This window comes from Dipteris shenzhenensis, chromosome 15 (genome assembly GCF_047967505.1).
Source record: "Dipteris shenzhenensis isolate YYH24624 ecotype China chromosome 15, Dip_SZ_1.0, whole genome shotgun sequence".
NCBI lineage: Eukaryota > Viridiplantae > Streptophyta > Polypodiopsida > Gleicheniales > Dipteridaceae > Dipteris > Dipteris shenzhenensis.
In genome coordinates this window covers 51,100,207-51,126,149 of record NC_141610.1, presented here as the reverse complement: position 1 = coordinate 51,126,149, position 25,943 = coordinate 51,100,207, and the positions used below count along the sequence as shown (strand labels likewise).

At 44.4% G+C, this 25,943-nt stretch overlaps 1 protein-coding gene across 2 annotated transcripts; it reads right to left on the bottom strand.

The window, feature by feature from the left end:
• On the bottom strand, positions 1-23,182 carry LOC147893944 (nitrate regulatory gene2 protein-like). Of its 2 annotated transcripts, none has more exons than XM_087385938.1 (4): positions 21,977-23,182; positions 17,044-17,210; positions 16,424-16,647; positions 1-1,268 (listed from the first exon to the last, which is right to left on the bottom strand). In XM_087385938.1, exons 1-4 carry the CDS (start codon positions 22,920-22,922, stop codon positions 449-451), a joined length of 2,157 nt encoding a protein of 718 aa, XP_087242064.1. In that variant the 5' UTR covers positions 22,923-23,182; the 3' UTR covers positions 1-448. The 2 variants fall into 2 exon arrangements, with proteins under 2 accessions (XP_087242064.1, XP_087242065.1); XM_087385939.1 differs by having other exon boundaries at positions 21,989-23,182.
• Positions 23,183-25,943: the final 2,761 nt, after the last annotated feature.

Below are 25,943 nucleotides of genomic sequence, written 5' to 3'. Positions count from 1 at the left end.
GTGAAAATTAAGGTCAGCATCCTTGTTATAGTTCCTTCTATGGAGCTGTATAATTTATATTATAACATGTTGACAATACACAAGATGGAAATTCGGTCGGCGTCCTTGTTCTACTTTCCTTCTGTTGTCATTTACCTCGTCCAGCAAGGAGAGAGATCTTTGCGTTCTACTTTCAAAAAGCATCAATGTCAAGGATTTAAATTTCAAGATAGAAATTACGTTATACCTTCTTTCTCTTGAGCTCTATTAGTTTACAGTATTCTAGATGCTCTGCATGCTGTTTACCTTCATCCAGCACTACAGCTTAGACCTGTCAAAGTCATAGCACATTTTAAACTGACGCAGTGGATGTCTCCTCTGCAAATATTTGTTGGTATGAGAGATGAAAAAACTGTCTTTATAGAAAACATGCCACCCTGTACCAAAGTAATATCAAACTCACACATGCCTAGTAGCTTATTTGTAATTTCGGAGTATCTTCCTCCTTCACTGTCTGTCTATACAAATCTGTGTATCGTTCAGAGCACGTTCGGGCAAACTCCTTGATGGCATTTAGGACAGGTGGTAGACCTTTCTGGAGAATATTGAGAGTCATGCTACCACTTTTCAAGCGCAACTTCTCGTATGTCTCATCCTCAGCCTCTAGTTTCTTCTTCAATGCCTCAATCATAGCTTCCTTCTCTTTGAAAGGAGTCCTTTCTATGACAGGCTCTTGGACCAGCTGTTCATTGTCATCAGAAACCTGCTGGTATGCATGTCTGTCAATGTACTTCATCTCTTGAGCCTTCAAGGCTTGCTCTTTTTTGTAGAGCTCTTTCTGAAGATTTTCTACCTTCCTTTTTTGCTTCAGCTCCTCTGCTTGCTGCTCTGTTAACTCATGTATGATATTGGAAAATGCTTTGAGTGCATGCAATGGCACATTACCAGGAAGGTGATCAAGTGCATCAAGCCATGACTGGCAAAGATCATATACAGGGGGGGGATTCATTTTTTTGGGAGAAGCTGGCTTATCTTTACCATCTTCAATCTCCGTGATGTTTAGTCGTAACCAATGATACAAGGCATTCATGTATTCCTTCTGATTAGTGACAAGCTTGTCAAAGTTCTGATGCCAGAGGTTGACTTCAGTCTCTAGTTGCAATGTATTGTTTCTGTGGAACTCACTAGTTTCAGTCGGTGCATATGACCTGTCCAGGGATTCCATATCCTCAATCATTTGATACTGTTGTTGATGGCATTTACACATAGTCTTCCACATTGACATTGACCTGCCATAGAATTGCAAAGATAAATGTATAAGGCACTGATGGCGAGTACACACAAGCATGATTGATGACATACAAAATATTTAAACAGCCACAAAGTTACAGGTGTCAGGAAGGAGTGTACACAATGTATATCACAAAACTTGAACTCTTGCCCACAGATTTTCAGGAACCATATAAACTTCCCTCAGTGCGAAAATTGGAGCATGAACCTTAGAGACTTGTTTGAGACAAGGAGAAACTTCTTGTGCTTTAGGTATACTGGTCCAAGAAAAAAAGTGTAAATCGCTAACTGATGCTAGAATGGAATGTTGCTGAAGGCTAGATATGAGCTTCTTTTACAGAATCTGTGTCTTGGAAGCAGGATGATATGACCCAAGCCAAGGAGGTTACCAAACGAGGGCTGTGCTATTATGTCCCGAAGTACCTACTTGATTCATCCCTAACCTAGATGGTGTATCTCACTTGGTATTAGCAAGTGAAATTCTAAGTACTTTAATGTACTACAAGACCGTGACAACTTGTTTTAAAAGTTCAAGCATGGGCTTAATAATGTGTAATTAAACATGGCATGGTGCCTAGCACATAAGCGTAATTAATCCCTAGGCCCAAAGGCATTCCAAGGAATTAAAAGAGTGGTTGTTGGAAAATGATGATGTGGCATTTTTAATGGGCCCCCCCTACAGGGCCATGTACCTTCAGTGGCCCCCCTAGGTGGCTCTAGTGCCTTCTACATGCTCCTTTGCCATTTCTGGACCTTCCTAAAAGTTCAAGCATGGGCTTAATAATGTGTAATTAAACATGGCATGGTGCCTAGCACATAAGCGTAATTAATCCCTAGGCCCAAAGGCATTCCAAGGAATTAAAAGAGTGGTTGTTGGAAAATGATGATGTGGCATTTTTAATGGGCCCCCCCTAGAGGGCCATGTACCTTCAGTCGCCCCCCTAGGTGGCTCTAGTGCCTTCTACATGCTCCTTTGGCATTTCTGGACCTTCCTAGGCCTTCTAAACTTCACATGTGTGGTTTTCTCTCTCATCTTCTCCCTTTGTTGAGATTTTGGACTGGTTTTTCAGCCTCCTTCAGCTGAATTCCGTTATTCTTCATAACTCCTCACTCGTTTGGATTCCTCGACTTCCGTTTGGCCCAATGGCTTCCCCTCTGCCTCCCCTTTGTAGTGATATGCTTTTCCCTCCGTGCATTTGGTAGAACAAGCAGAGCTGAGCACTTCTTTGGCTGCTCGAATTTGCAAAAGTGGGTTTTTCTGGACCTTTTTGCTTCTACAGCCTCCTGGGCCTCTCCTCTTGCAAACATACAGCTTTCTGTTGAATTTCGAGTGGTCCCACGCGCTGGTTGACTGGTTTTTCTCAGTTTTGGAGGACTTTCCGGCGATGAAACTTCTCCAAAACCTTCTCAATGCATTCCTCTCTAAAGCACGCTTCTTTTGAGCCCAAGAACTCCCATTTCTTCGCGACAGAAGTGCTTCTTTTCACATTTTTCAGTGGAATTCTTGGTGGTCGGCTCTCGTAAATGCTCTTTCGCACTCCTCTTTGGCTGAGAATGCAATTGGGCATTGGCTACTATGTCCTCTTGGTGATTGAGGACTTGGTTCGAGTTTTCAGGACTTGGTAAGTTGTGATTTTGCTGCTGCAATTTCTTTTTGCCATAAGCTATTGGTTGGCCTCGTGTGCCGCCTCTTTCTTGGCTCATGCTACATGAGTCATTCTTTGGTTGGGTACTTTGCTGATTTTATTTTGGAGCTTTGAAAAGCTTTGTGAATGCCATCTGGAAACCACTCAAAGAGAGTGCAGCTGGGGTGCAGTGTGATTACATCTGGACAGCCAATGGAATTGCACTCGGAAAAGAGAATGCCTTTGGGTTGAGCCTATGGGTTAAGTGCACTTATGTGATGGTGTTCTATGCTTGAAAGCCTTGCAAAGGCTTAGTGAATTGGGGCTGCGAGCTCAGAGTTGCAGGGAAGGTCTCCCAGATGCAACTTGTAATCATTTCCCTGTGAAATATAAAGAAATACCGAAAGGGGCGCCACGGTGTTTGGGGCCAATCGGGTGCACTTGTCTATGTTTGTTGAGCAGAGGCATTCTAGCCTCCATCCCTTTTTCAGTGGTTTTGTTTGTAAACAAATGGGTAAATGCCAAATGGTGATCATGCAATGGTTAATGGTTGTGATATATGCTTTGTGAGCTGTAAATAAGTGCTGAAGTGATTAAAGGTTTAGTTCCACTGCCCTCTGAGTGATTAGAGGCCAGTTTCATTGGTTCCATTGCCGGGATACCACACACTCTTTCTCAAGAGGTGGGCCTCGGTAGTTTGGTGGAAGGATATCTTTGCTGCACTTTTTGACAGCTAAATATTACAACCATAAACATGGTGAGTACCCATGAGCAAGAGAGCTCCACAACTCCTGAAAGGAGAAGGCAGGAAAGCCTTAATGATCCAGCTAGTGTACAGCTACAGGGAGCACAACAAATGCCTTTTGAGCAGGCCACACATGAAGCTACAACTGAGCTCAACGGTGATACTAGTTCTAGCAGTGAGTCAGATGATGCTACTATGTTGAATGCACAGCTTGCAAGTGCAGTGACTGCTTTGACTCAGCTGGCTCAAAATTTGGCTCAGATTGTGCAAACAAATGCCAAGAAGAAGAAGAAATCAAGAAAGCACAAGCACGGAAAGAGTGAGTACACACATGCATCAACTTCTCATGGCGGACCGTACACTCATGCATCAGTTTCCCATGAGGGACAGCCATCAAAAATGACTCAGAAAGTGACTTCCAAGAGAGAGGAATCACCCAAAAGAGCACTTGAGAAAGAGGCACAAAAAGTACAGCCAGTGCAACAGTATGAGCAGCCAGCACAAGGCCTTGGTTTGGGTACTTCTACTCCTCAAAATAATAATGTGCAGTCCATAAATGTGGCTCAACCACCTCAGCCATATTTGAGGCAGCAACCTGAATATTTTGGTACAGATTCTATCTTTGATGCTATGTTGATTTCACCGCCAATTGGACAGAAAGCAATCCATGTATGACAATGTGGGAATGCAGCCAGGCATGCAAGCCACAGCATATGCTCCCATGCCTAATGTTCCGCCAAGCATGGCTCTCCCTAGTGAAGGGAATACTGCAAATATACAGCCATCTTTGGGACAGCCAATATCAAATGTATATAAAGAATTTAAGGATGGTGGTTCTCATGTCAAGTTTGATACATATAATGGAGTACAGGACAGGTACAAAGCCCTCACATTCCTTCAACAGTTTGATGCTGCATTTATTGGGGGTTTGTTTACAGAAGCATCCAAGATGAGGAAGGTCGCCACATTTTTGAAAGGCAATGCACTTAAGTGGTACACCAACCTTATGCTTCATGGAGATGCACCTGCTACTTGGCTGGAATTTAAGCAAGTGCTCTCTTCTACTTGGCTTACTCCAACTTTTGAAGTTGAAGTACTTTCACACTGGCATGACTTGTCATACAAACTTTGCAAGAATCTTGATGATTACACCCAGAGGTTTTGGGATGTTTTGCTGCCATTGAGCTCTTACAGGCATGTTTCTTTGAAAGAGCAAATAGAGAGGTACTGTTGTGGATTGCCTAGTGAGCTACGTGATTATTGCATCAAAACCAAGGTGGGTTCTATGACTTAATTAATTGAGAATGCAAGGACAGCATATGCATGGATGCAGGAGAAGAATTTGGGCTTTATGGACAGCAAGAAAGAAGACAACAAACGGGCTGCCAAACACCAGGATAATGACATCAAATCTGAAAATAAAAATTATGGCAAACGACCGTTTCAAAAGGGAGGAAAAGCCCAATTCAAAGCTGGTCAAAGGCGTGGACAGCCTAATAAACAGCCCCATACCAAGTTATCTGATGAAGAGAAAAAGTCACTCATGGAGCAAAACAAATGTTTTATATGCAAAGGAGAGGGACACCGTTCTTATGATTGCCCATCCAAGAAAAGAGACAGATCAGATGATAATAAGAATGATGATAAACAAGCTGATCGGAAGGGCAAAAGGCCTAAACCCTCCCAGGACTTCTTCCAGATGTGATTGGGAGTTTGCCACATGCACATGATGAAGAGGAAATGAAAAACACTGAGATGTGCAGAGCATGGGGAAAAATCAGAAATCAGAATTGTTTGTTTTTCTTTGATTCTGGGGCAAAGGCGAATTTCATAACTCCTGATATGGCAGGAAGGCTTGGCATCAAGCCTGAGGAAATGGGGCCATCCGGCATGTGTGATATGGCCAACCCTGAACTCAACACACCTGTCACTCCTATCATTGGCAAGTTGAGGATGCATATCCAGGGATATCAGGATGCAGAGGACCTCTACATTATGCCTTTGCCAGAGTGTGATGCTTTGCTTGGGATGCCTTGGATGTACAGGGTGGGGGCTGATGTGCAGATGAGAAACAATAAGATTTCTTTAACTCATAGAGGCAAAAATCATGTACTTGATGTAAAATTAAAAGGGAAGTCCATCCCTGTAGTTTCAGCTTCTTGTATTTCCAATGTAATAAAGCGTCATATTTCAGCGTACTTGATTTTTGTCAAAGAGGACAGCCAACCAGTTCAGGAAGGCTCTACTCTTTCTGCTTTAGATAGAGAAAGGGCTGCTTTTATTTCAAATTTTCAGGATTGTTTCTCAGATGCACTTCCTCAAGAATTACCTCCCAAGAGGCCTGAGGATCATCAAATTGATATAATTCTAGGAAGCTCACCACCTAATATACCTCCCTATCGTGTCAGTAAGGCACAACAGGAAGAGATAATGTCACAAGTGAAGGAACTCTTGGAAAAGGAATTAATACAGCCAAGTAATTCTCCTTACTGTTCCCCTGTGTTGCTTGTGCAAAAGAAGGATGGCAGTTGGAGAATGTGTATTGATTATAGGGCTTTGAATAAAGTCACAATTAAGAACCGTTTTCCAATTCCACGCATTGATGATATATTGGATCGGTTGGAAGGTTCCTCAATGTTCAGTCGTATTGACCTTAAAAGTTGATACCATCAGATAAGGATACGGCTGGAAGATGTCTACAAGACTGCCTTCCGCACTTCATTTGGCTTATATGAGTTCCTTGTGATGCCTTTTGGTTTGACTAATGCACCTGCTACTTTCAATAGAATGATGGACAAAATTTTTAGAGCACACAGAAAGTTTGTGGGCACTTTCTTCGATGACATCATTGTGTTCTCTAAAAATGAGCAGGAGCACAGGAAACACCTCACTATTGTGTTTCAAGAGTTGAAAAGACACAAGCTATTAATAAACACCAAGAAAAGTGAGTTCTTTATGCATGAGATTCATTTTCTCGGTCATATAGTGTCAAAGGATGGAGTCAAGATGGATCCTGCAAAAGTTGAGGCCATAAGGAGTTGGCCAATTTTGAAAAATCTGCATGAAGCCAGAAGCTTTCTTGGGTTGTGTTCATACTATCGGAGGTTTATAAAGTACTTTGCAGAAATTGCTTCTCCCTTGCATGCTTTACAAAAGAAAGCTGTACCGTTTCGGTGGGGACCAAAGGAAAATGCAGCTTTTGAAGAGCTGAAGCAAAAGTTGTGTTCTGAACCCGTTATTATCTTGCCAGATCTTGCAAAACCCTTTGCTGTAACTTGTGATGCATGTGGGAACAGCATAGGAGGCACTTTGATGCAAGATGGCAGAGTGGTTGCATATGAGAGTAGAGTTCTCAAAGATGCTGAATTGTACTTGCAGACATACGAGAAGGAAATGTTAGCAGTGATACATGCTTTGAACACATAGAAACATTACCTTCTTGGAGCTGATTTTTATGTGCAGACAGATCATCAGTCACTTAGATATTTTCTCACGCAAAGAAAATTATCTGAAAAGCACATGAGATGGGCTAACTTCCTCTCAATGTTTCATTTTCAAATTGTACATGTGCCGCATAACAAAAATGTCGTGGCTGATGCACTTTCCAGGAAACCACAGCCTGAAGCAGTCTCCAAGAAACCCAGTGTTTCAGCAGTGAGCATTGCTTACAACAATGTGTTAGATGTGATGAAAGATCAATATGTTAATGATGCTGATTTTTCAACTATTTATGATCAGCTTTCTGATGGTCAAAGGCATGATCACTATATGTTGAAAGAGGGTTTCGTTTTGATGCATGGACGACTCTGTGTCACTGATCAGATGCGATAGAAAGTTATAATGGAAAGTCATGCTCCTCCATATGCAGGACATAGGGGAATTACAGCAACAATTACAACAGTGGAGCAATACTTTTATTGGCCATCTTTGAGGAAAGATGTGGAAGAATATGTGAGAACATGCATGGTTTGTCAGAAAGTAAAGTTTGACAGGCAGAAGGCACCTTGGGTTGTTACACCCTTTGCCAATTCCGGATAGACCATGGCAAAGCATAGCTATGGATTTTGTGTTTGATCTTCCACGTACTCCTTCTGGACATGATGGATTGTGGACAATAATTTGCAGGTTTAGCAAACAAGCCCACTTTGTGCCAGTAAGAAAGAAAATTACAGCAGATCAAATGGCCAAATTGTTTCTGCAGCATGTCTTCAAGTATCAAGGGATGCCTGAATCCATAATCAGTGATAGAGATCCGAGGATGACCAGCCTCTTTTGGAGAGGGCTGTTTGAAAATATGGACACTACGCTGAATTTTTCGTCATCTTTTCACCCTCAGTCTGATGGACAATCGGAGCAGGAAAACTCTACCATCTTGGATATGTTTAAATGCTATGTCTCAAACCACAAAAGCAAATGGGAGCATTATTTGCCTTTGCTGGAATATGCTTACAATAATACGGTGCACACATCCACAGGTAAAGTACCTTTTGAAATAGTGGAAGGTGCCAGGAAGATACCTCCCATTTTGCATACAAAAGAGAATATCTTCGAAGCTGATCGTTTTGTGGAAAGCCTTGAAGAGGCTTACAAGAAGATCAAATATGCCTTGCAAAGAAGTCAGGACAAGCATAAAAGAGTAGCAGATAAGCACCACAGGGAATTGGTATTCACAGAAGGTGATTGGGTTTTGCTGCGTTTTCAGAAGCTGATCGTTTTGTGGAAAGCCTTGAAGAGGCTTACAAGAAGATCAAATATGCCTTGCAAAGAAGTCAGGACAAGCAGAAAAGAGCAGCAGATAAGCACCGCAGGGAATTGGTATTCACAGAAGGTGATTGGGTTTTGCTGCGTTTTCAGAAGGCTGATCGTTTTGTGGAAAGCCTTGAAGAGGCTTACAAGAAGATCAAATATGCCTTGCAAAGAAGTCAGGACAAGCAGAAAAGAGCAGCAGATAAGCACCGCAGGGAATTGGTATTCACAGAAGGTGATTGGGTTTTGCTGCATTTTCAGAAGGCAAGGCTGAAAAATAAGAAAGGCGAGGAAAGGTTGTACACAAAGCTGAACATGCGTTACTATGGTCCTTTCTAGGTTTCTGAAAAGATAAACGAGGTAGGTTACAGGCTGAAGTTGCCTCCGCATTGGAAGATACATAATGCCTTTCATGTGAGCTTGTTAAAGCAATATCATGGAGATATTCCCGAGGATTTACCTGATGAGGTGCAGCCTGAAGTGGAAGAACAGGATGAACTTCTGGTCCCAGAGCAGATTCTGGCACACAGAGATAGAAAGCTCAAGGGTAAAGTTATCCGTCGCTACTTGGTAAAATTTTAAAATTACCCATCACTTGATGCGAAATGGATGGAGGAAGGTGAACTGGCAGATTCATCTGGGATATTGCAGCTTTACCTTGATGCTTTCCAGTTAGAGCCGACTGCGGTTCGGGCTCCTACAGGTAGTTCAGCAAAGCGAGCGTCTGGAGCATTACCTGGTGTTCGAGAGGGGGGTAGCACCTCCACTCCCTCAGTACAGATGGGCTCACCGTGATTTCATGAGGTCGCTTGATGACACTATATGTTTCATCCGAGATACTGAGCTGACGTTATTTCTGCTGTGAGACTTCATGATATTGATGCATCTTCACTATTGATCGCCGAGGAACACATAGATTTTGAGCAGTGTATATGGATGGATGCATGCCTCTCCTAGCCATATTTTCACTGTCTCTGTATACTATAGCTGCGGCTTTCTTGTATACTCTTTTATGCTATATTTCATGCTCACTCCTATGTTTTGGGGCAGCAAACTGTGGTTTGCTATTTCAAGAGAGGGGTGTGTCACGGGGGCGTGAAATTCTAAGTACTTTAATGTACTACAAGACCGTGACAACTTTGGTTTTAAAAGTCCAAGCATGGGCTTAATAATGTGTAATTAAACGCGACATGGTGCCTAGCACATAAGCGTAATTAATCCCTAGGCCCAAAGGCATTCCAAGGAATTAAAAGAGTGGTTGTTGGAAAATGATGATGTGGCATTTTTAATGGGCCCCCCTAGAGGGCCATGTACCTTCAGTGGCCCCCCTAGAGTTCCAGGTCGCTCTAGTGCCTTCTACATGCTCCTTTGCCATTTCTGGACCTTCCTGGGCCTTCTAAACTTCACCTGTGTGGTTTTCTCTCTCATCTTCTCCATTTGTTTAGATTTTGGACTGGTTTTTCAGCCTCCTTCAGCTGAAGTCCGTTTTTCTTCATAACTCCTCACTCGTTTGGATTCCTCGACTTCCGTTTGGCCCGATGGCTTCCCCTCTGCCTCCCCTTTGTAGTGATATGCTTTTCCCTCCGTGCGTTTGGTAGAACGGGCAGAGCTGAGCACTTCTTTTCCCTCCTCACCCGTTTGGATTCCTCGACTTCCATTTGGCCCGATGGCTTCCCCTCTGCCTCCCCTTTGTAGTGATATGCTTTTCCCTCCGTGCGTTTAGTAGAACAGGCAGAGCTGAGCACTTCTTTTCCTGGTCGAATAGCAAAAGTGGCTTTTTTTGGACCTTTTTGCTTCTACAGCCTCCTGGGCCTCTCCTCTTGCAAAGCTACAGCTTTCTGTTGAATTTCAAGTGGTCCCACGCACTGGTTGACTGGTTTTTCTCAGTTTTGGAGGACTTTCCAGCGATGAAACTTCTCCAAAACCTTCTCAATGCATTCCTGTCTGAAGCACGCTTCTTTTGAGCCCAAGAACTCCTATTTCTTCGCGACAGAAGTGCTTCTTTTCACATTTTTCAGTGGAATTCTTGGTGGTCGGCTCTTGTAAATGCTCTTTCGCACTCCTCTTTGGCTGAGAATGCAATTGGGCATTGGCTACTATCCTCTTGGCGATTGAGGACTTGGTTCGAGTTTTCAGGGCTTGGTAAGTTGTGATTTTGCTGCTGCAATTTCTTTTTGCCATAAGCTATTGGTTGGCCTCGTGTGCCGCCTCTTTCTTGGCTCATGCTACATGAGTCATTCTTTGATTGGGTACTTTGCTGATTTTATTTTGGAGCTTTGAAAAGCTTTGTGAATGCCATCTGGAAACCACTCAAAGAGAGTGCAGCTGGGGTGCAGTGTGATTCCATCTGGACAGCCAATGGAATTGCACTTGGAAAAGAGAATGCCTTTGGGTTGAGCCTATGGGTTAAGTGCACTTATGTGATGGTGTTCTATGCTTGAAAGCCTTGCGAAGGCTTAGTGAATTGGGGCTGCGTGCTCAGAGTTGCAGGGAAGGTCTGCCAATCATTTCACTGTGAAATATAAAGAAATACCGAAAGGGGCGCCACGGTGTTTGGGGCCAATCGGGTGCACTTGTCTATGTTTGTTGAGTAGAGGCATTCTAGCCTCCATCCCTTTTCAGTGGTTTTGTTTGTGAACAAATGGGTAAATGCCAAATGGTGATCATGCAATGGTTAATGGTTGTGATATATGCTTTATGAGCTGTAAATAAGTGCTGAAGTGATTAAAGATTTAGTTCCACTGCCCTCTGAGTGATTAGAGGCCGGTTTCAATAACCCTCAGAGCTAGGGACATGGTCAGCTGTCAGGTGACTAACTAAATCCCCGCTAAATATAGTTGTAAGGGCCGTGGCTATGTAAGTGGCTTAGCTCTCATTATCTAGGGATCAACCATCTCCTTCAACCCATAGCATAAACCTCAGGCCTCAGCCTCCTTATCTCAGCAGCCCATCAGGCATGGACCACTTTGAGGAAGAGAATGGTCATGCCTGCTTCTTCGTCCTTGAACTAATTAGCTCCGTAGGAACTGAGTCCTTGTGTCATGCAAGGATGAGCTTATCATGGGCACCAAACAAAGAGTAAACAAAGGTTTGCCATTTGAGCAGCAACACAAAAACGAACACTAAGGCTTGCCTTTGGCGAAAATGGAAATAGTGTGCCAGCCTTAGCCTAGGGTCACATTAACCCTAGTTAACTGGTCCAATTTTTTGTCGAAGCATTTCCAAGACCTAGCATGGCACAAAAATTCCTCAAAACCACACATCAAGCTCTTTATAGGTAAACCATCCAGATAGTGATAGTGGTTCAGCAAATTATTCATGGTAAAGCATTCTTTCTTCATAAAGTTGTTGCAAACATTAAATAATTGATGATTGTCCAAGGCCTTGATTGACCATGTTGACTGCTTCATAAAGCACGTACACAAGGTTTCCTTAATATTAACAAGATCTAGGATCCGATTCACATTATGCTAAGGTATCACATCGTTCCTTTGTTTTTCGAAGTGCGAAATATAGCTCATCTTTCTGACACTTGTGGTACCTACGATATGACAAACGTTCACAAGCCCGTACAAACTGTATGGCAGATTTATGCATAAGGATTAGCTTTGACACGAGAACCACGGTAGAACCTTCAGCTGCAGCCAGAAGCACCGTGTGCCAGCTTTGGGAGTTCGTAAAAAAATCCATGCACAGCCTTCATCCCTTGCAGCAAATGAATCAATCGTACGACCAGCCGTACCAATCAGCTCTCCGTACTGTCGTACGGGCAGCGGCTGCGCGCATCCTCCTATGAGATCCTGTCCACGACCCTTAACATGATCATCCCGTCAACTTTTGTCCATCATCCTTGCCTCGAGGCTTCCAAGGTCCTCCTTGCCAAAATAGTTTTGCATGGGCTTGCCACGTGGCAGCCCATGACTTGCGCTGCCCCCAAGGGCCTTCATTTGCCCCTAGGTCCCCCTCTGGGATCTTTTTTAAAATCCTAAGGGTTCTTTCGGCCCCTCTTGGCCCTGGGGTTCTAGCAAATCGAGTAACCCTTGACCTCCCCCTTTGTTTTCCCAGGGTGTCTTGCCCACATGTAGGCCAACATGCATGCACTAGAAATCACGCCCTCGTGACACTATCCAAACTAGTTCACTACAAAAATGCTTCTGATTGGTAAAGGCTTGTGGAAAATTATGGAGAGAATGCTCACAAATCCTATTATAGATGCTAAGAAGATTGAAGAGTGGGAAACAAAGGATGGACAAGTAATGTCAAGCACTAGCAATGTAGACTTTTAATGATCAATCACATGATGAGTGCCAAGAGTTGATCATAGGCTTGAAGATACCTCAAGACAACTCACAACACAAGAGCTTAGAAGAGTGTTGCAACTCAAAAGGGAAGCTTCACGCTTTGAGGATGAGAGAGCAAGACTCATCTCACTAAGCTTAGAGATATACTCGAGCAGTTTGTTGTAAGTAATAAGAAGATTTGACTCTCTTTACTACTTTTAGAAGCTCCATCTCTAGCTTCAACACGACACAAGGTTTGCCATGCCCACTATGATTGGTATGGTCCACCAAGAAGAGAAACTGAAGTAGAATATTGAGGAGAACACTGGCAATGATCAAGCTTTTCCAACCTCACGATAGGGAGAGGTGGTGGCGGCATTGCAAATGCAGCCATAATGCCCAAGTTTCAACCGATGGAACCATTATCCCCAAAAAAAGGCAAGTGTCGTTACCATGAAAAAATGGGGCAAATTATGAGAATGAATGCAAAAAGAAAAAGGCTCACCAAGGCTAGCATGGAATCCAAGACTTCTAGAATGTCCTTACGGCATCTTGACATCAGGCCACCTCATGCCCCCTCATCAAGTACACACTACAAAAAGGAGTTGCAGATGCTAGCAACAGATATCAAATATGTTCCAAGGGCACCGCGACTCTTGGGACTTTTGATTTGCAACTCCCGTAATTTGCACATAACTGCCTTGAGCCTCTGGGGCGCGAGAGTCCGACCATGGGGCGGGACTTGGGGGATTAAAATTCCTAGTGGGCCCTTGGAAATAGTGAATGTGCACCCAATTACTAGGCAATTAATTCCTAGGGCCAAAGTGTGCAACAGGGGGCCAAAAGAGTGGTGCAATTAAAAATTGCTATTTTTAGCATTGGACTACAAAAAGGACCCAGAGCTCTTCTTTTGGATTAAAATGGCCAAGTCAATTTCAAAAGGAGCCAGATCATCAGTTGTGAGTTGCCAGAGCCTGCCAGGTGCTACTAGAGCAAAATCGCATATTACCAAGAGCTTCCGGAGCCTTGGGACTTTTGATTTGCAACTCCCGTAATTTGCACATAACTGCCTTGAGCCTCTGGGGTGCGAGAGTCCCAGAGGCTCTTCTTTTAGATTCAGTTGGCCAAGTCAATTTCAAAAGGAGCCAGATCATCAGTTGTGAGTTGCCAGAGCCTGCCAGAGCCTGCCAGGTGCTGCTAGAGCAAAATCGCATATTACCAGGAGCTTCCGAAGCCTTGGGACTTTTGATTTGCAACTCCCGTAATTTGCACATAACTGCCTTGAGCCTCTGGGGCGCGAGAGTCCGGCCATGGGGCAGGACTTGGGGGATTAAAATTCCTAGTGGGCCCTTGGAAATAGTGAATGTGCGCCCAATTACTAGGCAATTAATTCCTAGGGCCAAAGTGTGCAACAGGGGGCCAAAAGAGTGGTGCAATTAAAATTTGCTATTTTTAGCATTGGACTACAAAAAGGACCCAGAGCTCTTCTTTTAGATTCAGTTGGCCAAGTCAATTTCAAAAGGAGCCAGATCATCAGTTGTGAGCTGCCAGAGCCTGCCAGGTGCTGCTAGAGCAAAATCGCATATTACCAAGAGCTTCCGGAGCCTGCCAGAGGAAATCGTCACTAGCCAGGGCCTGTACCAATGCACCCAGGGCCTGCCAGAGGAAAACGCACCAGATCTAGAGCCTGTTGCAGATTGCGATTTCTACAGGGGGTGTTTTTTGCAAATTGCTATTTCCAGGTCCTTCGAGCTGCTACAAAAATTGCATCCTGTTCTGGTGCTGTTTCTAGGTATTGCTAAATTGCAATCTGTTTTCAAGAGTTTATAGGCTGTGCAGGAAGGTTGCGATTTGGTTTTTGGAGGCTTCCGGGCTGTGCCAGCTGATTTTGGTAACTTTCCACGCGTGGGTGTTTGCTTCTAAGCTGCTTTTGAGGCTGTGCCAGAGCAGAATCAGCTTATCTCTGCAGGATCTAGGGTTCATGGTTGTAAGACACGTTAAGACACGACACGTTAGACACGCTTCAAACACGAGTGTCTAAAGTGTCTTAAAGATAAGACACGTAAGACACACCATTGTGGTTATAATAATAAATATTTAATTAATATATGTATAAGTATACAAATGTACAACTTGCTAGCATAGCTAGCTGCTAGATTCTATAAGTACAATAAGCTACACTTAAATAATGCAAGAAGAAACAATGCACTTGTACAATGTAGTTCATCACTCAAGACTTAAAAGTTAAAGTTTAGACTCACGCTCTTCACTTAAAAGTTAAAGTTTAGACTCACGACTGAAGAGCTCACAAGTTTTGAGTACTTAAAGGTTTAAACTGACAATTGAATCTTGTCACATGTGACATGAATGAAAACTGCATCTCGATACATATAATTGAAAGGAAGCTTTCGACTCTCAAGACTCAAATCTCTGAAGATTCATCCTAATCTGAATCTATGAGGTCACTGCCAGAGTTCAACTGTTGCGGGCTTTGTCTTGCAGCTGTTCAGCCGTGTTTGGCTGGTTGGGCACTTGGATGTGCGATTGCAAGAGTGGTTCAGATAGTGGATGCTTTTGGGGTCTCTGTTGTATGCTTTGGTTGGCTAAGGATACAGGATTGCCTAGTGATTGGATGCCGTTCACTGTTTGAAGTTGAGCAGGGAATTACAGGGTGGGCTGGACGGGGAGTCTGCGGGCGTTGGTTTGCCTGTGGTGCAGCTTCTCAGATACCTTTGTAATCAGCCGCTTGGCTTCAAATGAATGTTAAATAAATACCGCCAAGGGGCGCCAACGTTTGGGGCCAATCGGTGTCCTTGTTTCTGAGTAGGAGCGCTCTAGCTTCCCTGTGATTTGTTTTGTGATGCTTATTTACTTGTCTATTTACTGTGTATGCTGTAATTAAGTGGATCCTACCACCCTTTACGTTGTTGAGGCTGGTTTCACAAACCCAGTCCCGACAAAGTTTTTCCCCGGAGCCTCTTGTAGGTGTAATAGACACCTCTCTCATTCTTATATCACATTTCAAGAGGGGCTCCAATGAAGGCTCAAACTATTCTGTCTCTTGCAACATGCCACCATGCTACCTCCCTTAGAGCTGTTAAAATACATACCTGTGTGGGGATGATTCTGCAAAAGAATGCTGTACATGACGAGCAGCACAACCCTTGAACTATCACATTTCAAGAGGCGCTCCAATGAAGGCTCAAACTGTTCTGTCTCTTGGAACATGCCAACTTGCTCCCATCCATTAGAGCTGTTAAAATATACGTGCAAAAGAATGCTGTACATGACAAGCAGCACAACCCTTGATCTACAATTCCCATGACAGGAATATCTCCACCTTGAAGAACACAAAAGAAGGTTCGCTCTTGCTGATACACGCAACTATCCACAGTCTGTCAATGTGCAAAACCAACCTAACCACAATATTTGGTAGATGTGTCCAATATCCATTATCAACCTACTAACCCCTTGAACTTGATTAGCCAACCCATCTATTTTCCGTTACAAACTACCTATCTATGTAATTTTATTAGCCCATGTATCTTTTTGTGTATCTGCCGACCGTGAAAAAATGTGTGTTCTACGCAATTTATCATACACTCATGCAACAACATCCTTGTCTCACATGTAAAAAACTTTTTCACAAGAAACAACTACGAAAGGCACCTCTATGCAATCTATTAAACTTGTTTAAAGAAACAAAAGTGCCACAAGAAGACGTCTACTTATGGTCATGATCAGGGAGTATGACTCACTCTTTTACAAGGCCCACCAATTGTCTATGTAAGTAGTCATCCCTAAGCTTTTGGATCTCCAAGGAGTCAGCATCCACTGCTTGGAACTCGACCAAGTACCTTGTTTGCAAACTTTTCACAATGGCTTTTGTCTTGTTTATTGTTGTTGAATCCTCTTCTCTTTTTTTCTGGTTCTTTAGTTGCACAGACCTCCTTTCTAACTCTATCCGGATCACTTCTCCAGCCTGCGACATTGGATCGTTAATTACATTGGTCAAATGCAAATACAAATACAAAAGGTGGCACTAAATTCACATTTGATCACAAAAATCTGTAAGTTTGTCGATTAATAGAATTCTCACTTTCCTCACATTTGATAAAATGAGAGGAAATATGTTTTGCCAAATCTACCATGCCAGCATTAAGAGCTTTAATGACTTAATTGCCTTGTAGTCAAAATTGAGCCTACATCCTTAGCAATGGCAGAAGTCACACCATCAAATTTTCCTCTTATTACAGCTTTTCTTTTGCAATGAATTCAATGTTAGTTAACAGATTAATGAATTGAACCACTCTCTTGGAATAAGAGATTGGTCTATTACTGCAGTATTTCTTTCAGAAGTAAGAAGTCATCAATATACCTTCACATCATCGTGGAACTTCTTCTCCCAAGCCAATAGCTTGTCTAACGTCGATGCATGTGTTACCTTCTCGTTCTCATCAATCACACCCTCATTTGAAAAAGGAAACTGTGGGTAACTGTCCCAACTCATTACCCGTTTCAACTTTGCATAATGATCAAGATTCCCTGCATAGAAAGCATTTGCCACATCATATGGATGAAGCAGCAGAAACTGAAAAGCTCCACCCCTTTCTCCCCAAATCTCTCTCTCTCTCTCTCTCTCTCTCTCTCTCTCTTCCCCCCCTCCCCCCCCCACCCGCCTCCCCTTCCCCCAACACACACACACACACATGCACAAGAACTGAAACTCACATACTAGAATATGTACAGCTGGAATAGGTAAGGAAGACATGAAGCAAAGGCAAGCTCAGGAAGGTGCAGGTCAGAAAATAAGGATTTCTCCCTATACTTTCAGCATGCAGTAAGGGCTTCTGAGAGGGTGAAGAAATAGTAAACAAGATGTCATCCACAACAAGCGTTTCACAAGGCATGAGAAGGCACTGCCTACCTCAACTTCAATTTCCTATTTGGCCAAGCTCAGGAAGGTGCAGGTCAGAAAATAAGGATTCCTCCCTATACTGGCAGCATGCAGTAAAGGCTTCTGAGAGGGTGAAGAAATAGTAAACAAGATGTCATCCACAACAAGCGTTTCACAAGGCATGAGAAGGCACTGCCTACCTCAACTTCAATTTCCTATTTGACCAAGCACTGATTGCCATCCCCTTTGCATACGTTTACTTGAATGTGACCTAGAACAGCCAAAAGTACAACCAAAAAAAAAAAATCATCATGGCCCACAAAATCATGGCTGTAGGTACAACTTCTGCCCTAAAACTCTAGCCAAGTGCTTGGTGTAGAGGGCTACAAAACTGAGATGGAACTGCTGCTCTTCTCCCTATCAAATACGCTTCAATGGAATGAAGGAGAGGGCTCACAATGCCCCTTTACATAGGGGATGGGGATGCTTCTCCACTCCCCCCTTCCCAAAACAGGCCCACCCCAGATCTGGCTGCCTAGCAAGAATAGGAACCAGATGAGCTGACAGGCTGGCCAATTAAACCCCTGACCATGCTGATTTGAAGTAGGGCCCCTGTCGGGTCCCACTCGGTGTCAGAAAATAAGGAATGCATGCTGTAGCCAACCCCTGAAGCGGGATACCTTCAGAGGACATTGAAGTTCTCTCTCCAAATCTCACACACACACACATTCTCAGAGATGGGAGACAAATCTGGGACAGCAGCATGATGTATTTCCCCTAGAGCTATGGTCAGGGAGTTTCTTTCATATCCAATAGAAGTCTTCTTTTGAAAAAAAATAAAAATCTGGGACAGCAGGTAGGAATAGCCAAAACTTTCCAGCCAGGTGCTAGGAATACCGACAGCCAAAGGCAGGCTGAACACCAAGAAAGATCCTCTGCTCCGGTGAGCCTCAGTGGGATCCAGAGGAGTACCATATGGCCCCTTTTATAGGCATAGAGAGGCAGGGCCATCATGGACCCGACTGGGGATCAGGTTTGAATTGACCAAAGCTGCCAAATCGGGCATCCCTGCTGTGCCACTGGCCGGCCTCAGATCCACCCCAACCCCACACCATTATCATATTTATAAATAGGCCCAGATTTAGCCATCAAATCTGGGACGACTAGCCAAAACTCTCAACTTCCAGCCAGGTGCTAGGAAAGGAAGGCTGAACACCAAGAAAGATTTAGGCTGCACTCCTCTGCTCCTGTGAGCCTCAGTGGGATCCAGCAGAAGTCCTTTTATGGGCATAGAGAGGTAGGGTGCCCCTCCAAACAAGTTGACTCAACTAGGCCAACTGAGCCCCTTCACGGACCCGACTGATGATCAGGTTTGAACCGACCCCAGCTGTGCCACTGGTCGGCCTCAGATCCACTCCAACCTGAGGCCATTACCATCTCTATAAATAGGTCCAGATTTAGCCATCAAAATGCTTCCATAGGCAGCCATACATGCATATGCACAGCCCTATACTCAGAGAATGTGCAGTCACAGATCCCCCTCAAGTGGGGGCTTGCAGGTGGGATAGTGGCCTAAATCAAAATCAGGCCCATTGTGGGCCTCTTAAGGACTAGCATTTGCATGTCCATTCCAACCCCTATGGATCCTCAAAACCAGACGTATGTGGACTGCTTATGCACATGCATATGCACAGCCCTATACTCAGAGAATGTGCACTACAGATCCCCCTCATGTGGGGACTTGCACGTGGGATAGTGGCCTAAAGAAAATCAGGCCCCTTGTTGGCCTCTTAAGGACTAGCATTTTGCATGTCCATTCCAACGCCTTATGGATCCTCAAAACCAGACATATGTGGACTGCTTATGCATGGCTTTATGGGCTCTCAAAACAAGTCATATGTGGGCTGGTTATGCATAGCTCGCATGGGTATAGGTCCCCTCCATCCTAACCTGGTCCTAGCAGGCTCATAGATAGGGGCTCACAGCTAGGCATCTATTCGAACAGGGAACCAACCTGGTTCGTCAGATCTGTCCAGTTCATGGTGAGGTCTGTCTGTGAAAAAGGTGGCCACCTTGTGCCACCAAGTGATAGATTCCACATTGAGGTACCTCAATGCCAACCAACAATGGTCACTGCCATTCTTGCCTACTGGCTGGAAATAATACAACTTATAGAAGTTAAAGGTGCCAAGACATCGGTTTCACCATTCTACATAAAAATTGGAGGTTTTTGGAACCTTGATCCACCACAAACTGCTCAATACTCTCTCTCAAGCTTAGTACCATGCTTCGAGACAATATAATAACCATTGAGACTAGGCTGTGTTCTCTATTTATGCATGTGTCATACTTCTCTTGGCAAGAAAATGCTTGCATAAATGCTAGTTTAAACACACAAAGCATCCAAATAGATACGAGAACATGTCATAATTGGCTGACATGTCAATTGCCCTAGGCTGGCCAAGAGCATGCCCATGAGACCTGCTCAATTAGTGCGGAAACAAGTCTCCATCTTGTCACTGAGAAGAATGTGCCCTCCTTTTAGGCTGCTTGCTAGGGAATGACTGCTGCTCTCCAGTGCTGCTGGGCTGAGTACTGAATGAGGCCTCTAGGGGTTCCATTTATAGGCTACGCCCGCCCTTCTAGAAGGTGGCCAAAATAGGCATGTTTTTGTGGCTCACTTGCCAGACTTGTGCAAGGCTGGCCAAGCACATTCTATTCCTTATATGTGAACCTGCTCTCTCTAGGATATCTCTATATCCTTGCGCTTAGCTTCTAATCGCAAATAGAATGACCACCATCCCCTTCAATCAAAGCGTCAGCTTTGCTAACCCACGTTTCGAAGAGCGAGTCATTCTAAAGGGTGAGTTGAAATGCTTGTGTCATTGAAACAAGCTATAAATGATGAAAATCATTCATAAGGCCTGCCCAAGATCCAAAATAAGGAAAAAGAAGATGAATTGGATGGGTAGCATGGAAAAGAGGGTGGAAAGCTGTGTGTGTGTGTGTGTGAGAGAGAGAGAGTGAGAGGGGGTGAGAGACAGAGAGAAAGTAGAGAAAAAGATGGAGCAATTTAAGGGATGAAAATAGCAACTGAAACTTGCACCAACCATAAAAAAGCCCGCGTGGAGGACCCGTCATTTCCCTTTCCTCAGGGAAAATACCTTTACTAAAGCCTCCCCTCCTCAGGGCAGGCCAAAAATGCGGTAACTGATGCCAAAACTGCTCCTTGCACAATGACCTGGTCCTTGCTGATCCTCCTGGACAGGCAAAGACCTTCCATTGCCTGCGACACTTGTTTGGTGCCTGCTGCTGAACACTACATCACGTGTCCTGGACTGGCTTACATCAACTCTCCACGCAAGCTGCAAGCCTATAATGACAGGGCACCCAGCTCCTGCAGCCCAATTTGTATTGTGCACAACTTGCAAATACTCTCTCTCTCTCTCTCTCTCAAACCAATGGAGTCAGAAAGTCAAAGAAGCCAGAAATTTGGGGAAATGGGATGTTTACCATGATGGAATAGCAATCATCATGGAGTTTTAGTTTTTTGTTCTTAGACCATTAGAATTTAGGAGTCTAGCAGGCTAGTTCGCTCGTAGAGGCGTGGGTGATCGCATGTATGTATTTCGGTTTGGTCTCATGGGTTCCTACAGATCCCCCCCTACCTCTCTCTCTTTCCGCCTCCTAGCTTTTTTTTTAGATGCCCCTCAATATCTAATGGCAAGGGCGCCACGTGTACCCCCAAAATCCGGATATCATGAAGTTATACGCCGATGCACGTGCAAAATATTGAGCAGCGAGTGTGTGCGTGGACTTGTTGTTGCACGCCCTCCAACGATCCTGATTCATGAGCGTTGAGAAGAGTCCTGCACAAAATTGTTCCCCGTGAGGCCTCGACAACTCCGTGCGGAGTGGGCAGACAGACAGCGTCTGCCGGCTCAGTGCAGCGCTGAGCTGAACCCTGAACCAAAGCTTCTTTGTGTGGGCACCGGGATCCCTTCGGATCTTCCACTGACCACTTACAACAGTGCAATGGCACTTCATGTTAACTTTCCCTGCTTACAGATCCCTCTCTCTCTCTCTCAGCTTACTCAAGACAAGCGTGCGATGGGATCTCTTTCTCTCTGTCGTCCTCATTTTTCGGCCTATCTACAATAAAGAATTTTGTGCGAAATTTCCTGCGCGTACCATCGTGCGTGGCCAATTGCAGATGCTCTAACTAGCACGAATGATTACCGCTAACACTTGTACTCTACCGTGATACAGGACGACTTGTTTTTTTGGGTCCCCGCGCGAGATACGATACTAAAATTGCATCCACACGATGCTGAATAAGCACATATTAGCAAGCTTTATAGTCTGATTTGCGATGAAAGTAGTACAGCGCTTGAGAATGCAATGCAGAACTTGCCCAAAAACACACCATTGGCGTCCGCAAAGTTTGAGTGGTAATGCGTTCGTTGGGCCTCCAACATCCTCGCAGCCTCTTTACCACTTTCGAAGGCCGTTAAGAAATGATCATCCAGTTCTTTGAGGACAAGGTATAAGTTGTTCCTACTACCCGCCATCTTTCGGGTCCTGTAAGATGTGTCAAACGAACGATCTCCGTCTTTCTCTTCAGCAGGTGGCTCCTGGTGCTCTCGTATTCGAACTTTCTCACTCTCGTCATCATCTTCTACTAGGACTTCCTCCTCTTCCAGTTTCCGACTCTCTCTTTTCACATCAAATCCTCCATTTTCCTCGGCTGCTCTCTTTACCTTTGCTGGAGTGTACTCGCCCTCTGGCGCTCCCGACTGGTCTGCGCTGTCGAAGGTGGTTTCACTGGGTGGGAACATGTCGAACATGTCCCAGGAATTGCTAGGAGGCGGAGGCGGAGGAGGAGGAATCTGTGGCTCCACTGGAAGTCGTGGTGGAGGTTTCACGTCGCCCACATGAAATTCTTTCTCCGCTTCTTCTTCCTTGAGAGGAGCGGAGGGAGTCATGCTGGGGCTTCTGATCGGGGAAGTTGTCGACCTCTTGAGCGACAAAGGGGGCATACTGGTAGCGCGAGGGAGCGACGTCACAGAGTGTCGCGGAGGCGAAGGAGTCTGTACGTTGAGAAAGTGCGGTACGGGAGGAGGGGGCAAAGGCAGCGTATTACGCACGTTGGTGGTGATCTGAGCCACATGGTTATCCTTAGCTTCGCCCTCACCAAACTGTCGGATTGCAGCGCCGGTGTTCTTGAGGGACTGGATGTAGGAGGCGTGCGCAGCGGCGAAAGCGTGGCGGTACTGGACGGCGAGTTTGATGAAGCGTTTGCGGTCTTTGCAACGGGCGACGGATTCCTCGCTGTCGAGGGTGGAGTTGGAGCAACCCATGGGAGAGGAGAGGAAGGGGGGGGGGGGGGGCAAAGCTCATGGGGGTTGGGGAAATGCAGGTGGGGAGAGGGAGGAAGGGAAGGAAGCAGGGAGAAAATGTGAGATGGTAGAGAAGATGGAGGGAAGAAGGTGAAGCTGTGGAGATTGAGAAGCTATGGCGATGGGGAAGAAGAAGGTTGCCGAGCTATGGCGATGGCGAAGAAGCTTGCAATTGCAGCTATGGCGAAGGAGAAGAAGGTTGCAGCAGGAAGATGGTCCGAAAATCGAAGCTGCTCAAAACTTCAACACTGAAAAAGCTTAGTGCCGTTGTCCAGGCACTGACTCCCCTCATCATAACCATCTTCAAACCCACGGTTTATCTCCTTGTGGTTTCTTCAACCTTCGTGTTTACAGACTTCCTCAGTGCACACCGTCCGCACTGCATTCAGCCCATGGCTCAGATGCATTCAATGCACGATGGGCGGACAAGATTTCACATCCAACCCATGGCCCGGATGCATTCAATGCTCGATGGACTGACATGAGCGACTCTAGTCTGTAAACACCCTTAGTTTCCCACTTGCCCCCAACGCTCAGTTGAGATCTCTCTCTTTACCCACTTATGACCTCAGAGATCTCACTCAATTATGCTCCCATCCTATCGTGCTCTCAACCCAATCTGATACACCACCTCGCACACGAACTCTCCCTCATATAGACTCATCACACCCCAAATCAAAGTCTCTCGGACCTGCATCTCCTGTAGTCTCCTAATCGGGACGGTGTTGAAAGCCTCCCAAAAGTCTACGAAGCAAGCGTAGATTTTCTGGTGCCACCTACAAACACCCACTACACTCATCACAACCATGGTCACACCCACTGTCACTAGGTTTATTGAACCTAACTGGGCTCACACCATCCGTCTTCCAAGGATTCATCATTCGTGGATGGCGTGATCCTTGGGCAAGGCAAGGTGCCAAACAATCCTTTCTAAACAACTTTTCTAAGCAAAGTTGGCATCCAGGTGGTTTGAACCCACCCTTACTTTCCCATCAATCACCCAAGCTCAGCTAGAGACTCTGTACCCAATTATGAGCTCTCATATCTTACTCTCAAAGTATAGCAATTTGCATCCATCTACCTTGTGCAAGTCTGACATGTAACAAGCCATGCCTAACAGCAAGGTTAAAATGCAACTACTACAATGTTAAGGTTTACATTAGGCTAATCAGAGGATGGCGGTCCTCGTACATTACACAAGCTCATCAACCTCTACCAAAATGCCCCCCCTGCACACGTGAGATCAAGGTACGTGATGCATTGGCCATCCATTGAGACATGTGACTTCTTATGAACCCTTATTCAACAAAAAAACAAATTTCAATTAAGTAGGGGATTATTAGTTATGGAGAGACATTGAGGGGAAAAAAGGAAGAGGCAAGTGTATGATTAAAACAAGGGGGAGATGAAGTAAAGTGGGAGGCTTCATTGAGGGGTGAAAAGGAAGAGGCATGTGCCTGAGAGGAGATAAAGTAAAGAGGGAAGCTTGGGATGCAAGCAATAGCTACTACGAACTCTATATTTGTTTGCTTCTTACTTTGTTGAGTGAGTGTTTATACCAAGTAACAATCAAAAAACCTCTGGCCTTAAGTGCAATGTGGAGGCTAAGTGTGCTAGTGTGAATCCTCACAATCCATTTTAATACCACTTTGAGTAGGGCTACTCATGTTTGCGGGTTTCAAAAACCTCCTTAGGTTGCTTCTAACGAGGATAGCAATGAGTACTCTCTCAATTTGGGTGCCAAAATGAGCTTCAAGGCACTCTCTAGAGCTAGCCAAGCAAAGGGGGTGTAGGGCGCAACTCACTTTGCAAGTTTAGTGAGAATCAACCTATAAAGTGTAGTTTACAATGAGCCAAGGATCACATGAAGTAGCTTGCAAGGCTAGTTCGAAGCCAGGAATGTTGCGAGGTCAGTTCATATATAGCAAGTCCAGAATTTTGCGAAGCAACTCGCAAGACTCCTTCGCACAACATGCACCTCCCCCATGCTAGCAATACATTGCAAGAGGTAGCACCTTTCTCTCCATGTGAGTATAAGAAGGAGGTTGTTTCTTTGTCATCAAAAGGCTCTCCTTCACATGTATAAGCTATAGAACTACACATGTCCACTCAAGTTGTCACTCATTTGACTCCTGAAACCTAAATGAAAGCTAGTGTCACCAATTTTATTAGTGCCAACCTTGATTATAGGGGCTGATAAATCAAACTAAAACCGTGCTATCAAAACAATGTAATAACAAAGTATGATGAGACATGGGAATGGCCTCTCAAAATAGGGGGGAAATGGCCAAAAATAAAGAGAGCTCACTATGTTTTCATGCTTATTTGTGTATCCATGAGTGAGTGTTTGTAAGGTTAGCCAGTCGAAATATATCATGCTTTACTTCACTTAACATCTAATGTGCTTGCTTAGGATGCTCTAAAGTCGTGGTGGGACTATTGAGTAAGTGTATGCTATGTATGACTAGCCATAAGACACAACAATATCAACGCAAGTTGTGGAGACTCTATATATCAAGCCCAAACATTTTCTCTATGATTAGCTTGTGCATTGTTTCGCAAATCAATGTGTTTATCAAGCCCAAGCGTTTTCTTTGTGAAAACCTTGTGCATTGTTTCTCAAATCATTTTTCTAATCTACTCAGCAATTAGCTTGCCACGACCCATGCAATCACTTTACATGATTGTTTTGCACACTTCATCGATCATAGGTACAATACACTCCAAAAACAATGTAAGTGTTTTATCCCATGCATATTGAATGAGCTTGTGGAGCTGAAGCATACATTACAAAGCAACTTAAGCAATGCTTGTTGTGCCCCCTCCAACCTTTCTTTTCTACACTCTCATTTTTTAGTTAGACGTTTAGCTCGATGAGGTTTTCAAGGAAGTACTTTATATGATTGTTGACCATATTCGAAAAATTTTAATTAGTTCCGGAGTAGCTTGAAACTCTATCTCATATATCTAAGGAACATATTA

Bases quoted from the DNA above. Each gene is read 5' to 3' on its own strand.
- LOC147893944 (XM_087385938.1), bottom strand. From the start codon at position 22,922: ATGGGTTGCTCCAACTCCACCCTCGACAGCGAGGAATCCGTCGCCCGT. The intron at 16,648-17,043 runs GTATATTGATGA...CCAATGTCGCAG, and splicing joins AGTTCCACGATGATGTGAAG to GCTGGAGAAGTGATCCGGAT. The intron at 1,269-16,423 runs GTGAGTCATACT...ATTCTATGGCAG, and splicing joins TTGGTGGGCCTTGTAAAAGA to GTCAATGTCAATGTGGAAGA.